The sequence below is a fragment of the Amblyomma maculatum genome, chromosome 4 (genome assembly GCF_055883805.1).
Source record: "Amblyomma maculatum isolate TAMU_Amacu chromosome 4, ASM5588380v1, whole genome shotgun sequence".
Lineage (NCBI taxonomy): Eukaryota > Metazoa > Arthropoda > Arachnida > Ixodida > Ixodidae > Amblyomma > Amblyomma maculatum.
This window is the reverse complement of record NC_139347.1, coordinates 24,437,947-24,453,302: the sequence shown is the minus strand read 5'-3', so window position 1 is coordinate 24,453,302 and position 15,356 is coordinate 24,437,947. Positions and strand designations below refer to the sequence as shown.

At 43.4% G+C, this 15,356-nt stretch overlaps 1 protein-coding gene across 1 annotated transcript in view; it reads right to left on the bottom strand.

The window, feature by feature from the left end:
- Positions 1-15,148, bottom strand: part of LOC146190512 (cell adhesion molecule Dscam1-like) — a 140,724-nt gene extending 125,576 nt beyond the window's left edge. Inside the window, exon 1 of the mRNA XM_084600181.1 lies at positions 15,082-15,148. Within this exon, the coding sequence (XP_084456307.1) occupies positions 15,082-15,148 (67 nt within the window). The remainder of the gene's footprint in view (positions 1-15,081) is intronic.
- Between the last annotated feature and the right edge of the window lie 208 nt (positions 15,149-15,356).

Sequence of the window (15,356 nt, the reverse complement as noted above, 5' to 3'; positions counted from 1 at the left end):
CACTTAAACTTATAGGAACTCATAGGAATATAGCAAACTCACAGCATTATTCCCTAACTGCAAAATGTTGGGCGCACGGAGCATGCACTCTTTTGCGGGAGTGGGGAAAATTACCGAACCAGAGCGCTTCGTTAATTCAAATTTTTAAGCCTTCTCAAATATGCTGTTCAGGAAAACACTTCCAGGATGATGAAATTATTCATTAGCTGGAAAGTGACTTTAGAATTGACTTGCTGTTCTCCAATATATGCAATCTATATTTAATGCAGGCCGCCAGTAACTGCTTGAAATAACCTTTGGTTGAACCAACATTAAGACACAATGGGAGAACATATGAAAACTCTGCATGGTATTTGGATTTCATCTAACTGTCGGAATACACGTGTTTAATTAGGTGCAAGGAAACCTTTTTTCGTCTCCTGTTATTTAAGCCTCCTCATCCCATTTGCACTGGTGCTGCATGCATCGTTACTGGTTTATGCGGTGTCCCGTATGACGTCCAACTAAAATTAAGTGCATTGCGCTGAGTGTTTTCAAGTCGTGCTGCACGTTCGTTACCATGATGGGCGACCACGCTAACAACAAAGTTTACAGAACGAAAATTACTGAATTCGCATTATCAGTTGAATCAAAACAGATAAAAAATTTGTTCATTTTGTCGTTTTATTTGGCTATTCTTTCTCCTCTCAGCAAGCACTACCTGCTGGCTAAAAACAAAATGATAAAGCAAAGACGAAATTATTAGAAGCAACAAGTGTTTGGCTGGCAACCAGTTACCAGACACAAAAGCAGGCTGACTGGCTTTACACCAGCAACGGTAGCAGTAGATTTTGATTTAAATCCGAAAGTGCTGAACGAGACAAGCAAAAAATAAATTATTTCTGAAAATAAGGAGACCCAAAACCCTAGGTCGTTAGAAAAGCACGGGCAAATGTACCAATTACTCGTATTTTAAATGCATTGAAGATATTTAACGCAGAAAAAATAAACATTGCTAAAAAAGAAAAAAAAAAAACGAACATGCGCAGAACTTGTAAGCAGTAGAAAAGTAAGAAACATGGATGCACACAGATATGAAGGAACATTTCAGCACGTAACTTAACGTAAGCGTTAGAAACCGCACTAACGAAAGACGAAGAAAATAGAGCGCTGTTAATAACGAAATATTAAAAAAATTTGCACTTTCCTCTTTTGGGTGTGCATGCGTATATGTGAATTACTGAGAAGCAGTTTCCTCTTCTTCGCCTTTCCACAATGGAGAGGAGATGTTTTTCACTCTAAATCGAGACTAATTACAGAGTAGAACACATGTTCAGCCCACAATACGTAGCTTAAGAAACATATTGCACATGGAAGAAATTTCAAACGCAAATAAACAATAAACAATAGGCAATTCAAGTCAGAGAAAATTGCTAACCTCTAAAAAATGTTCAAGGTTTCAAGGTATAAGGACGGTGATGTGATAATGCCAGACACATTCAAATGGGACGCAAAACTGGAGATAATTCGTAATCAATAAACAAGCAATTGCGCGTAGAAAGACAAGGGTAATTCAAAACATGCATATATGTGATATTACGCAGTGCTTATTGCGACAATAGTAGCAGTGATGAACCGGTAATTTACTGCAGTGCAGATAGCTGCGAGACAATAATGGAGACACTCATGTAGGGAATATTGCATCGAGTCGTTCAAACAACGTACAGTTGCTATCGAGGATTCCACTGTAGTCGACAACATATTTCAGCGTCATGATCGATCGTTTTGTAGGGCATGTGTGCATCACGAATCTAACCGTTTTAAAGAACGAATACATTTCAATAAAGGCGGTCAAGAGCGTCTTCCATAAAATTCCGAGTTAGCTCCTTTCACCATATGCTTTTTTCGTCGTCCTTTGTTTACTGCGCCTAGTAGTCTTCATAATTATCTTGCTAGCTGGCTGAATGGCCTTCTTTACTGTGCTTGGAATCTAGGCAACAACCCGTATGCTGGACTCTTAGACGTACTTCTAAAAAAAATTAACATTATGAAAATTCTAACACAAAGGGTACATGCTAGAGAGCAGCAATCTAGTTGCTCACCAACGTCTGTAATGCTAGACAGAATAAATTATAGCAGACATGACACAGTTTTCTTTCCTTGCACTTTACGCTATTTCTGATTTTGCTCTGATCTAGGCACAGCCCCGCAGAAGTCTCATTTGGGTACACACGCACAACTTAAAAAGAAAGCGAGATGAAAATTTGTCGTCTATAAAAACCACAATATAAACGTGAGCGGAGCACCCTGATATCAATACGGGAGAGCACGTCTTTGGAATGCAGAACGCAGAGACCTCGAGCGCGCTACAGTACGCGCCACTGCGACCATTTGAGCGCGTTGGGGGTCAGTGCGAGCCAACTTCTCTGGACACACCAGATTGGAAACGCGCATCGATCGGCTCGAAGCGAACGAAACCTGCGACGGCTGCTCCCAGTGTTGGGCGAGATTGGTTCGCGTATATAGCGAGCGGCACGCGTTTGCCGCGGCTGCCACGAGAGAGGAAAAGTTTTGGTGCTAACGTTGGGGCATTCAGTTTTTCCCTTCTGGCCGCCAGGCATTCCGCACAGCATGCCAGCGGAGATGTGTGCAGACTTTTTCCCGTCCGCAAGAGTTTCCTCTGCGTGGTCGCCGCACCGGAAACGGCTTTGCCGTGCCCAATGTACATACTCTTTCCCTAGTGGCGAAACAAAGGAAACGTAACCGAAAGGTTTTAAGTAAGTCCGCCAGTCCGCTAAAGACGCTTGTTGTGACCCCGGTAACCATCTAACAAAAGCACTGAAGCAATAACGTTTCCTGTACAGTAGATTTATTTGTCTTCTTCCTGTACAAACATCATGCATTTGCGTTTCTTTTTTTTTTTCTTGTAGGCACGAAGCCTGCGGGGAAAGGATTCCCCGTTCACAGTTCTTTTGAGGCAATTGTAAGGCTTCTGCTTTATTTCTTTCATTTAGCTCTTCGCCTTAATCAATGCAAAGCCAACGTCTAAGAACCTTGGTAAACAATAAGGTCAGTATTTCGTACAATTTCACGAGCAAATCTACAGCAAGATTGTGTTTAAGGCTGTTGCACCTCGTGCTCAGTATTTGACGTAAATATGCATGCTCCTAGAAATTCTCTGCTAGCGCATGTTTCAGCGGGATCCAGTTTATGAGCGCAAGTGTTTCGCGTAGTTTAGGATTGAACCTTGTGAACCAATGGACCCGCAGGTCACCTGTTGGAAGGTTTTTGTTTTATATCTGTGCATTTTCAAAACAGCACATATTTTTTTTTTGTTTTTTGACAGACTTCTCTACTCTGTGGGAGCCCTGCGATGAAGCAAAAGCCTTTATAACACTGTGTTATGAAGCCCTCCACTATAGAAACTCTTTCTCTCTTTTCATTTTCTCTCCCACCTTCCTCTCTTCCTTTACGCCGCGGGTCAGGTGTCCGCGGAGAAGTGTGACCGATACTGCACAACTTCTGTCGTGTAAACAAATTTCAAACTCCACTTTTTCCTACTTTACTGCTTCTGCTTGTGTATGCTTAGTGGGGCTGTGTTCCAGGAAGCGCCAAATAAAATACACAACATGAAGCCTGAATCGGATGCCTGTGAGGTCAGCTTCGTACACGAGTTAATCGCCTGGTGAAGTGCTCGGTCATGACCGGATGGGACATCATGATGATATCAGGTCTGCTCATGATGTCACGTCCAGTCATGGCCGATGACGTCATTTAGGAGCACCAAATCTCGCGGTATCCCGCGGAATCTCGCGCAGAAGTATGACTCATCTCGCGGAAGCCCACACGAACGGACGGGCAATGTGAGCCTATAAAATTTCTCGCCTTATTATTCGAATGCGGCCTCACAATCACTGTGAGGTGTGCTCCTCATTGGATTTCTATGCTAGACTTTACCCGATGCTAGCAAGGAATGAGCTTTAAAAGGAAGATTTTTCCCGCATGGGAAGATGGGGCCATTGCCATCGGTATGTTTGCAGCAGAGTTTTACAGAGATTCACAGTAGCCTCATAAATGAAAGTGATGTTCCAGAAGACTGTACAGTATATACATACGGAAGACTAGGGCTGAAGCGTCATGAATTATTTTAGCTGTCGTGAGGAGTTTTCGTTTGTGTCATAGCGCTCTCGTTTTAGGTGTGCATGCCTAGTGCGTAAAGCCATGCCATTGTTCCCACCTTCGTAAAATACTGAAAAATGTGCCTAGTGCTCGCCGCTTCTACAGAGCTACCACTCCAATTTTTTTACTGAAGAATATCAAGGACGGGAAAAGTCTTCGAACGCTGGAACTTAGAATAGTGCATAAAGTGTCATTGCGGGAATGAAAATGAAATTAGCTTGCAAGAAGCCGCGCTGACTAAACAAAGCCAGCGTTACGGACCAAATTTTACGCGAAAGCATTTGAAAAAAGTACCGCCATGGTATACTAGTGAATACTCGGGTCACTACAACTTTATCAAAGATTTAATTACAACAAGTTCGTGCTAAAATGTAGCCGTTTAAAGCAGCCTGAAATATGTAGGTGCTCTGACATTTCTCGAGGGCACAAAATAATGACTAGTCTCTCGCGCTATATCTACGTGCTCTAATTCAAGCCAGGGCAACTTCTAAATGATAAGATCTCCAGCAGCTTACTGAGGCGATGCCACAAGACAACTTTGTTATGAGCGCATTTTCGGGGCACAGGTGCCGATGTCTCAAACTCGAGTAATTAGGGCACGAAGCAACACCGTCAAGTATGGACACTAAAGGGCCGACGAGGTCACGTTCAGCCGAAGTTTTCTGTACTCAATTTTAAAACCACAAGAAACACGTGGCACGCTGAAAATGAAGTGAGGCCTCGATTTTTGGTTTGCGTTTTGTTTTAGTTAAAATCAAACAATAAAGTTTCCGTAACAGATGTCACCAAGTTGTCCATATAAAGGCTCGTAGTGTGGCAAGCGTCAAAGTTTATTTGATGCATAGGACGAGAATATGAACGTAGCTGAGCAGGCAAAGTACACTTTTTGCGGCAACAGCTTGAACCTCAGCCGACAAGAAAGAAGACGGGCACTGACCGGTCTTCATTCTTGTTCACTACGATTCGCACTGTTTCTACAAAATATCACGCCAACTGGCTCGCATTTCAGCTTTACTGAAGTCTCCACATTCCACAAGGGCAGGTTTAAAATAAATACTAGTCTACAGCATGACCGCATAAGCGGAACATAGACTCTAGTGATCTCTTTTTGCGCTTCGGGAATGAGTTTCCCCCATAAATATACCGCTTTTAGTAGATGCGTATGCATGCGTTCCCAAGAAAATACAATTTGGTCTTGAATGCAAGTGGTGAGTGCTGAAAAGTAAAGGTGACAGCAACATATACAAAAACGTCGTTTGAACGCTGCGATTATTATTTTTTTACTTTTAATTACACTTCTATCGGCCTGAACTAATCAAATTAAAAACAGAATTAGCGTATTATCGACCTAAAAAAGAATTACAAGAACTCAAGTGCTGATATACAAATTACGAAATGCCCGAAACATCGAACTTCTGTCTGTTCAAGGATATCCCCGGCGATGATGCTGAAAGGTCGGGGATATTGCTCCATTTCGAAAGACCAGCAATAAGGTCAAAAGTAGAGGCTCGGAGAATTCCGGGGAGCGAGGCCAAAAGTAACATAACAATAGGTGAACCTGTGTTCTGATACCAGGCTTCGCAAAAACGGAATTCTGGACACGTCTTAATGGCCGCTCCTCCGCATTCCATGCGGGCGCATCCACGAGAAGCGCTAGGAACAGCAGATCATGTTTGTTGTCGTTTGATCCGGGTCTCTTTTCGCTCGCTCGAAGCCTGGCCTTATCAACGTGACATTTCTGCCGAAGTCGGCACCGTGGGATGCTCTTAGAGATCAAAGGCGAATCGTTCGCATGTGCGAAAAAAAAAAAGAACTTCGACAAAAATGTGTGCGCGATTCGGAGGTAGAACTAAGAAGCTTCGTGTTCCGATAAAGGCGGCTTGAGTGAAAAAATAGTTCGCGTGCCGCCAGGGAAGATGTCAGTACAAGGCTCACTCGATGAAGCAAAAACGAGCAATCCCACTTCCGTCGCTGCTCCCGAATTCTTCGTCGCCTGTTGTTTTTCTCTTTGTTTTTGCGATCACCTAAGACCGGGAGAGAACTTCCTGCCTGGTCGATAGAAGGAAATAGTGAGCTATGTAGGAGCTCTCACTGGCTTTACATTCCGCGACGACGAAGTGCACGGAATCCGCCCGCTTGGTTGGGGATCCCCGCTAAGCCGAGGCGTGAAATGAGAAGGATTGACCTAAATACAGCTGAAGATTCTGAAAGAAGTGAAAAGGTGCACGGATTACGGCCTCCGGTGTGCTGTGTGGTGTTTTGAAACAGGGTAAAGGAAAACCAGAGACGGGTAGGTTTAGCGTTTATTTCTAGCGCAGGCGACGGTGCACCGTAACGAAATGCGCACCGATGGTTTGTGGTGACAGGACGAGGGATTCAGTAGAAAAGGATTGCTTCTTCCGTAAACGGAACATATCCCAAAAGTGAGCTGATTCTTCACAGCACTGCTGCTCTGAGACCGAATAAAAATCAAATGCTTTTTTTCCTACAACATTTCAATAATGGAGGCTTTTTAGTCGTGCCCCTTATTCCAGTGAATGTTTGCTCTCTGTAAAAAAAAATCTTAGAACAGCGTTTAGAGACTTGCGTTATATAGACTTGTTCTGTCACTCTCCCTTCCCTTTTGCACCAGACGGATGCTGTGTGCGGATTTACATGAGCTTTAATAGATTTCGCAAGAGGGTTTCTTGTTATAAGCACTACTGTCAGTGGGAAAAGTAATCTTATAAACATTCCTTGCAGCGTGAGGTGATGCTGACAAGCGCAACACTGGAGGGCGACCAATGGCTGACTCTCGGTGCACATGCACTTGCTGCCATCAGTGGGACATAACACCTAAGCGATCATGAAATATATCGTTTTACAGAAAGTTTGAGAAATATATGAGGAGAGGTACGAGCAAAAATGAAATCCACCATTTTCTTTACTCCTGTAGCGCAAGGGAGTCTTGCTGTGATTTCGACCGATTAACACAGCGGTTCTAGTATGCTTTTTGTAATACTTTTATTGCGAAAGCAATACTACTCTAGGTGGAACCGTTCTTCACGGTACCCCGTGGCCATCGCGCCACGCTCCGCTTGACCTTGAGCCACCGCCGAACTTAACAAATGACGCGCCGTCGCCATGGCAACACCGTTGCCGTAGCAACGCGGTGACGTTCGCTTGGTTCATCATCATCATCAGCCTGACTATACCCACTGCAGGGCGAAGGCCTCTCCCATATTTCTCCACTTAACCCGGTTCTGTGCTAGCTGCATCCACCTGACCCCAGCGAACTTCTTAATCTCATCCGCCCGCCTAACTTTCTGCCGCCCCCCTGCTACGCTTTCCTTCCCTTGGAATCCAGTTTGTTACCCTAAGCGACCATCGGTTACCCTCTCCGCACTACATGTCCTGCCCATGCCCATTTCTTCTTCTTAATGTCCACTAGAATGTCGGTAACTTGAGTTATTTCTCTGACCCACTCTGCCCGTTTCCTATCTCTTAATGTTACCTCTACCATTTTTCGTTCGGGTTGTCCTCAACTTAAGTAGAACTCTCTTGGTTAGCCTCCACGTTTCAGCGCCATAGGTGAGTACATGTATCCTCGCTCGGTTATCCTCGGTTATCTCGTTTCTCGGTTATCCTATGCAAAATAGGAATTTAATATTGAATGAACCTGCTTAGGAATGGCAGTGAACATCAATCAGGACCACGAAAATGAAATGCCCAGATGAATATGTATAATATAGTGCCCAATTGGCAAGCACTCTCAGGGGGTGAGTCGCAGCTGACCAGCATCCCTTAAGAGGAAAGTACATAACGTCTGTGTCTTACTTTAGGATGCAGGAAGTCTAAACAGTGGGTCAAAAAGCCAACACAAGTTACTATTATCCTATTCGAAATCAAGATAAAGAAATGGGTATGGGCAGCGCAAGTCATGTGAATTTGTCAAGATAACCGATGCTCGCTAAGCGCAGCAGACTGAATTGCAAGGGGAGGCGAGCGGGACATGGTGGTAGAAGTTAAGTAGGCGGATATGAAGTTTGCGGTAATCAAACGGACGCTGCTGACACAGGACAATGTTAATTGATGCTAGTGGCCGACACCTTTGCTCTACTGTGGGTGTAGTCAGGCAGATGATGACGTTGCTGCATCTATTGCATTCAGCGTTCACCTATGAATGTATCACCTGCTTTCAATGCTATCGGCGTATACTCAGTCAGAGCGGAAACAGTAGAGTTTTGTGCAAATACGACGGATGCCAGCCGCTGGTGTCTTCACACTACGTGCACTACGCAAACCTATGGGCACAACATGCTTCCTGCCGTTCGGAACCCCCACGACTAGAAAGAGAGACAGGGGCTGTATCATGCATGCCTAAAGCGCAGGCAGGGAGAGGTATTAGTCTAAGTCCGACATAATGCCATCTTGCAGAAGTTGCAGTCATGTCGGCCTCGATAAAGGTGGACAAGGTCATGCTGCACTGAAGCTCGTGTCAGTTTGCAGCGCTCGGCAAACGCGTACGAGCTAATCTTGGCGCTTCCTTCACGACGCGGTTTAAATAGTGCAGGCGAGTTTTTTACTTCCCTCACCGCGAGAAAAAGAAAAAAAAATTAACACAGGTTTTAGGTTGGTTAACCACGGAAGAATTATTTACAAGTCATTTAGTCTTTAGCATAAGTTTAGTCTTATTTCACTTTGATTTGCCGCGTCCTTCGATGTTTACCTAAGCATTTAACGAGTGCGTTGAACTTTTATTAGAATGAAGGAAGATTAATGCATGATCTTAACAAAACATTGTCAGAGAAGATAAAGATAATTTAGGTGACGCCATCCTAAGCGCAGTTTGAAGGACTGTCAGTTTAGCAAGGGAGGTGGCAGCTTAGTCTAACGCAGTGCCTAGAGAACCTCATTTCTCTGTCTTGAACCTGCTTAGAACCCAACTGATGGTTAGTATTTTTCAAGGGGTTTTCTTGAGAAGACTTCAACGCAACCTTATAAAATCTAAGAAGGCAGTTAGTGGCGCTTTTGCCTTAAAAAGGTCGCATCGTTATTTTATTGCCTTTTTGATTCAGAAAGCAGCTAGGTAGACATTATCAAATATGTGCGCGAGAACTTACGGTGAACTGACCTGCCTGTGAAGACATTATTTTTACTTTCATAGCTGGCACGTTTTAGATGTGGGAGACATGCGCTATGCCTGCACCCGGCCACGTTAACTTGGTCCTATTGTGTGAGGGACGGGCCTTGCCTTTCGCAGCGGATGCCATCAGTGCTCAATTCCTGTATTGTGCTGATATTTTTGTGAAAGGAAGGGAGCCTAAGGGTCGGGTTTTAATATTGTCGCACTGTCTTTAACTACTCTTTATTACTTTCGCCTTTTATTCTCTTCCTCTTTCCTCTGAAGACCAGCTGCTAACGTTTCTGTTTGTTTTGTTTCAGGTGGTGCTAAACCAGTTCGTCGCAGCTCAGGGAAACAAGGACTTGTGAGAGATAATTTTCAGGTCTTACCGCACGTGATTAGATGTCAGGATAATTCAGCAAGACGTATCCTAAGCTGGAACGTTTAAGGGCACGCTAGTATTGCGAGCCTGGCTAAGCTTCCTATTGAGCAGTTTAACTATATCTGGTAGAGTTAAACATGTCGGAGGCTCCCTAGTTTAACAAGGTTATATTAGAACCTAAATGGCGGCAGCAAATTGGCAGCTAAATTCAGCTTGTGTACATAAGAACCGGCTATGCCATAGCAAAAATCAATTACATTTTTGCTTGTCAGCGATGATGGGTATTGTATGATGTTTTATTCAATTACTTTGCTATAGAGCGCAGGACAATGCAGTTTTTTATTGTCCTATTGAATAAGCATGCTCAGAATAATTATTTACTTCATGAAAGTTCTCAACAGCTGAGTCAATGTCTTATCAACGCGAACGTTTTGTCCCATAAAGAAAAAGGCATGACAACATACTCTTCGCAATATACAGTCCATTTACTATGATATCAGGGCCAGAAAATTTGTTGTTACGGAAAAATAGGCACCCACCTTCGGGGAGCTGAACAAAATACTTTGTGAATGAAAGAGAGTGTTGGAAACATTTTATTACACAACACACTCTCAAGGTGCAGTCAATTAAAAAACAACATTATTTTGAGAAATGCTACTAATTCTCAAATAAATTATGAAAACAGCCCAGCTTAACAAAGGACCATCACAAAAATATTTCTAATGTCATTTTTCAATGCCTTTTTGTTTTGGTTTTGTACGAGCAGTCATATTAAAAGGACTGTTTTAAAAGTAGAGGACTTTTAAAAATAGAGGAAAAATAGAGGAACTTGAATAGCCTTATTTAGGCAGCCCGCACAGTCTCGTTTTGCAGCGGCTTTTACTTTTTTCATATTTCTGACCATACCATACGCATCTTCCCGAAGTAGAATGTCTTGTAATGTGAAGTATGTCTCACAAACATTCTACCAAAGTGAGGCACGGATCTTGAACTAAATGTACGAAAGATACGTAAGATAGTCTCTTGAATTTCTGGTCTTTTGAAACCAAAGTTGCTCAGGCTATAAATATATAATGCAACAATGTAAAAAAGGCTGCCCTTTCACGCAGAGGAAATCCGTTCTCTGTTGCGCCGCTCGCTTCCTGAACGATGACGTATGCTTCCGGTAGCTTAGTTTCGGACACGCGCAGTTCAGAAGCTTTCATTGCCTAGCTTGGGAGACGTTGCAATCACAGGAAGTTGCAGGAATCTAAGGAAGTCTCCGGCTTTATGGGGACACAAAGACTCCTTTGAATTGACTTCCGGGGAACGGCCGCGCTTAGGAAAGTTTCACACAAAATTCAAGCTTTCCCTATTGCTTTAACTTCCACTTACATAAGGAGGGACGCCTGCTGCAACAAGTAGATGAATACTTACTATATAATGTTGTTCAGACATTCTGCTCCAGACTGTTAAAAAGTTCCTTTCTTCTTTGGCTGCACAGTTGCAGGAGGAGGAGGAGGAGAAAGATGAGGAAGAGGAAAGCTGCACAGTTGCAGCTTCACTAACCACGTACGGGATGATGTGCTTACAGATGTGTGACAGTGTTTAATCCATTCAGCCTTCAACAGGCGTAGCACATTATTCATCATGTCGGAGAAGACCTATTTTCCAAGACTACGAATGATGTTTTGAAGGAATTGAGTTGCGATCTCGAAAGATGCGTAACCTTTGATGGTCGGTAGTAGCCCGTGAGACGTTTTGTAGCTAGAGTTACATTGGTCACAGTCTCGCCATTTCGCCGTGCCTGTCCGTGCCTGACAAGCTATCCTAAGAGCGAAGAAAGAAGAAGTCGTGGAGGCGGTAGCTGGCACCTGACATGATTGAGCGCTGAGTGGACGTAGGGCTCCCTGGCATTACGTTTGGCAGGAGCTGCCAACTCCGGCATCTCCTTTCATATGGGAGGGTGATATCACAATCAGCCTGTCAAGACCCTTGCATTCACGTTATTCCTAGGCCACCCAGGCACTTTCAAAGGGCTCAGTTAAAACGCGGCTTTTTATGTTGGCTGGCAGCTTACGCTATATCGTCATCGCGAAGGTGGGACTAAAAAGAGAGCGAAAAAGTTGCCGTAGTGGAGGGCTTCGGATCACTGCGCGATATATGCTTTCGCCTTATTTTAGTGGTCAAAAGTGCCCCCTATTGCATAAATAAAGCTGAGACCGCAGAGCAAACTACTATGTGCAAAAGCCATGTCTTTAATTTCAAGCCGAACCTAAGCGTAGCCATGCAGATCGCTCTCGCGTAACTCCAGGTTTAACCAGAAGCTAAAACACAGCCTATTTTTTCTATGAACTGAAGCTATTACTACGGGTTGTCCTTACGGCATGATGTTTAAGGTGGAGGAAAAGCAAAGCAACTGCAGAGCGATTTGAATACGTGGTGTGACTAGTCTGCATAAACAGTAGTGAATGTGCATCTTTCTTCTCGGTGATTACTTTCCGGCTTATATTTCGATAGGATTTCGCTTTTTTGTGTTTTTGTTTTTTGTTCCGATGTGGAGGTCAGCAAGCGAACGGTGGCAGACAGGTGCGTGTTAATGGCTTTTTTGGAAGATACCTGTCGGCAATGTCGGCCATTTGCGTGACAAAAACGCTTACCTTTCTCTCCCAACCTGCACCGAATTGGTGACAGCCACTGAATTACCAGATCTTTTGCATGTATCCCGGAATGGACCCTCTTTTTCGCCCCCTTTTTCATATTTGTTTTTTTTTTTTTTTTGCTGGTTGAATGTTTGTATCGGCCGTCTTTTGATGACTGCGCTTTAGATTGTAATATTTGGCCCCGTGACTGTCCCGTGGTTTTTAGCATTTATTGTGCTGCGTTTTCCTCGAAAATAAACAGTTGTTAGTCAGCACCCATCCTGTTGTCAGTGTTTCTTCTCTTGTCTCCGTCTGTTTTTGCGTTGGTCATTTCGAATCATGTCCCACCAACTCGTCTAATTGGCAATTTTGACTGAATGTGAAGGAGATACACAACACGAGTTTTCTAAAAGAAGTGAAAACCGTGAACAGAGAGGAGTTTTATGACTTTTTGTTCACTACGATAGCGACTTTCAGTGCAAACAGCGTAACATTTTGTCAAGCAGAACACTAGTGCGGCTTTCGTGGTTAATATACAAAATCAGCGCTCTTCTCACAGCCTACCCTATACTGAAGAAAAATTGTTTCAAGCGGACAGTTTTGAGCGGCCGCGGCGAAAACCTTGCCCCGTTTTTAAGTTATACAACCTGCGCTTGTTGCTGTGGTCGTTGCCTTAGTAGCTAGCGCTAGTTGCATTTTGATGTTGTTTTTTATGCATACGTCTTTTACTCGCTTCTGATTCTTCAGCGCTCCTGCTCCGTGGGTCAGTGTAATGGCTCGCAGCATGTGTAAATAAAATAATATAATCTTGATTACCTCGGCTATCTCGAAGAGCTGCAGGCGAAGAAGGAATTTTATTATGGGAACATGGCTTCAAGCCATTATAAGGTATTTTTATGAGCACAGAACGCTGCGGTTTGTGTTGTTTTAAATATATTGCTCTTCTTTACCCGCCGGCAAGTTTACAGTCGAGTTTTATGTCCTCGCACCGCGCAAGTACTGTAAAGCCCAGTCCAGACTATGCGTATATGTAAATAAATATAATGGTTATGGAAGTGTTTCATACTCATCCGGAAGAACGGAAATAGTGCACTTGGCGTTTTTCTTGGTTTTTATTTAAAATCTCCTAACCCATATCGAGCGACAATTTAGACTTTTGAGGCCACGAGGAGTCGATCTATCTAGCACGGTGTAATGTTCCGACTGACTCTTGAGGAAGCTCTGGCCCTGCGCCACCGCTACAGTTTAGGCATAGTTGTGGAACGGTGCTTGTAATATCTTGCAAACAAAGGTTTTCACCGTGAGCTAAGTCAAACGAGAACCCTACACAGATATTTTTGTTTGGGGATCAAATTCGTGATGCCTTGGGAGGAAAATCAGAAAACGGTAAAAATAATGCGCGGGATGGTGTTTCAGCTAATTTGCCGAGAAGATCGAAAAAGTGCGAATAGCAGCAGAAGTTTGGTACGAAGCCCTGTTTGTATTTTTCCTCCTTCGCGTCAGATATAGGAAGATGCTTCCTCAAGCCTTATAGATGGCTCTTTGGAGTAGCTGGGGGCCAACATGAATATTAATGCTATTTGTTCTTATGTATAGATACGCGTAAACACGTAGCCCTGCTTTCGTTGATTTATTGAAGGATTTTTTTTTTTCGGCTGTAACGTGCGTCTCAACAGATCTTGCAATTTGACGAGGTCAGGACATATCGAGCGTAATGTTCGCGCCTTTTCGTTTGGTGTTAACGCATTCCTTTTAACTTTTAGCACCATTCCTGACACAGCGTTGGCGAGCACCATATCCAATACATCTCGCATGGAAGCGAAAATATTTGCAGATAAATAACTCTTAATAAACTACAAAAGTTGTATTTTTTGTGGCATTTCAGTGTTGTAATCACTCTTTCGAAATTTCAGGATATTATTATTGCTCACATTTGTTTTGAAGAAGACTTGACTCGGTATTTGTTATGCACTGCCCCTATGCCTTCATGAAAGTGCCGCTAAAAAATACAGCACTCCTAGAGATAAACTCATCCGTAATGCGCATAAGAGAAATAAATTTTAAGGTGGAAAATAGCAGCGTTCCTATAGGCGATCCCCCAAGTAACATATTTCATTGATGCCTTTCCAAGATACAATGTTCCTCTCCCAAAAGCTTTTCAACCAGGTTTTTTACCATGCCAAAAGCAAACCTTACCATACCTATAAGAGCAGCGATAACAAATACATCACATGATACAGGCGTGGTCGCTCCGTCAAGCGACGCCATGTTAACGGATGCTAACCAATATGTGACATAATTACGCCATTCGTAGGAGTGCTTTTCGTGTATAAAATGTTAGCCCCGTGAAGTTAACCTTCAGACGGGTTACTCAACTGTTGACATGAGAAGAGAACTTAAAACTCTAGAGCAAAAGCGTTTTTTGGTTGGGTTATCGACCAATACCGGAAATAACATTCGGCTTCGCTCTCTCATGCTAAGTCAGTAATGTAATTTCAGCTTTATTATGATATCACTGTTTGCGGCAGATAATTATATCATAGATACTGGCGTCAACTAGTGCCATTTTCCTTCTGGCAAATAAGGAGCGTGGCCAAATAACAAAAGAAACTTCGACCAATCAAGACAGCTAGCCATTGAACAGAGAGCGGAGAGCATATAACATCTAAGCTCAAGGTTATATTTTCTTCCCCTGTACAGGAATACCAAGTGGCAGCCCTCTCACGGCCTATTAGTCCTTCGTCCTATACCACTCATAACGCGATCTGAACTAAATTTCCTGATCAGTGGAGAACTAAGTAAACCACCAGCCTTACCTTGTGCAAACAGTGATGTAAAATCGTAGCCAGAATCCCCAGGCACGTTCGTTACATTAACGGTCATGGTAACACGAAAGCTATGATTTTAATTTGTGCCTTCCTCAACATATTTTCGAAGGTCCAGAAGTCACGTCACTAGATGACGCCCTTAACTAGAAACGATGGACACCGGAAATGTTGCAATACTAAATAGCATATCGGGGAATAAACGGCAGAATGAACTGCGGACGGCTTTGAAATATCCAGAGTGCACATGTAGACGCCAGCGACAA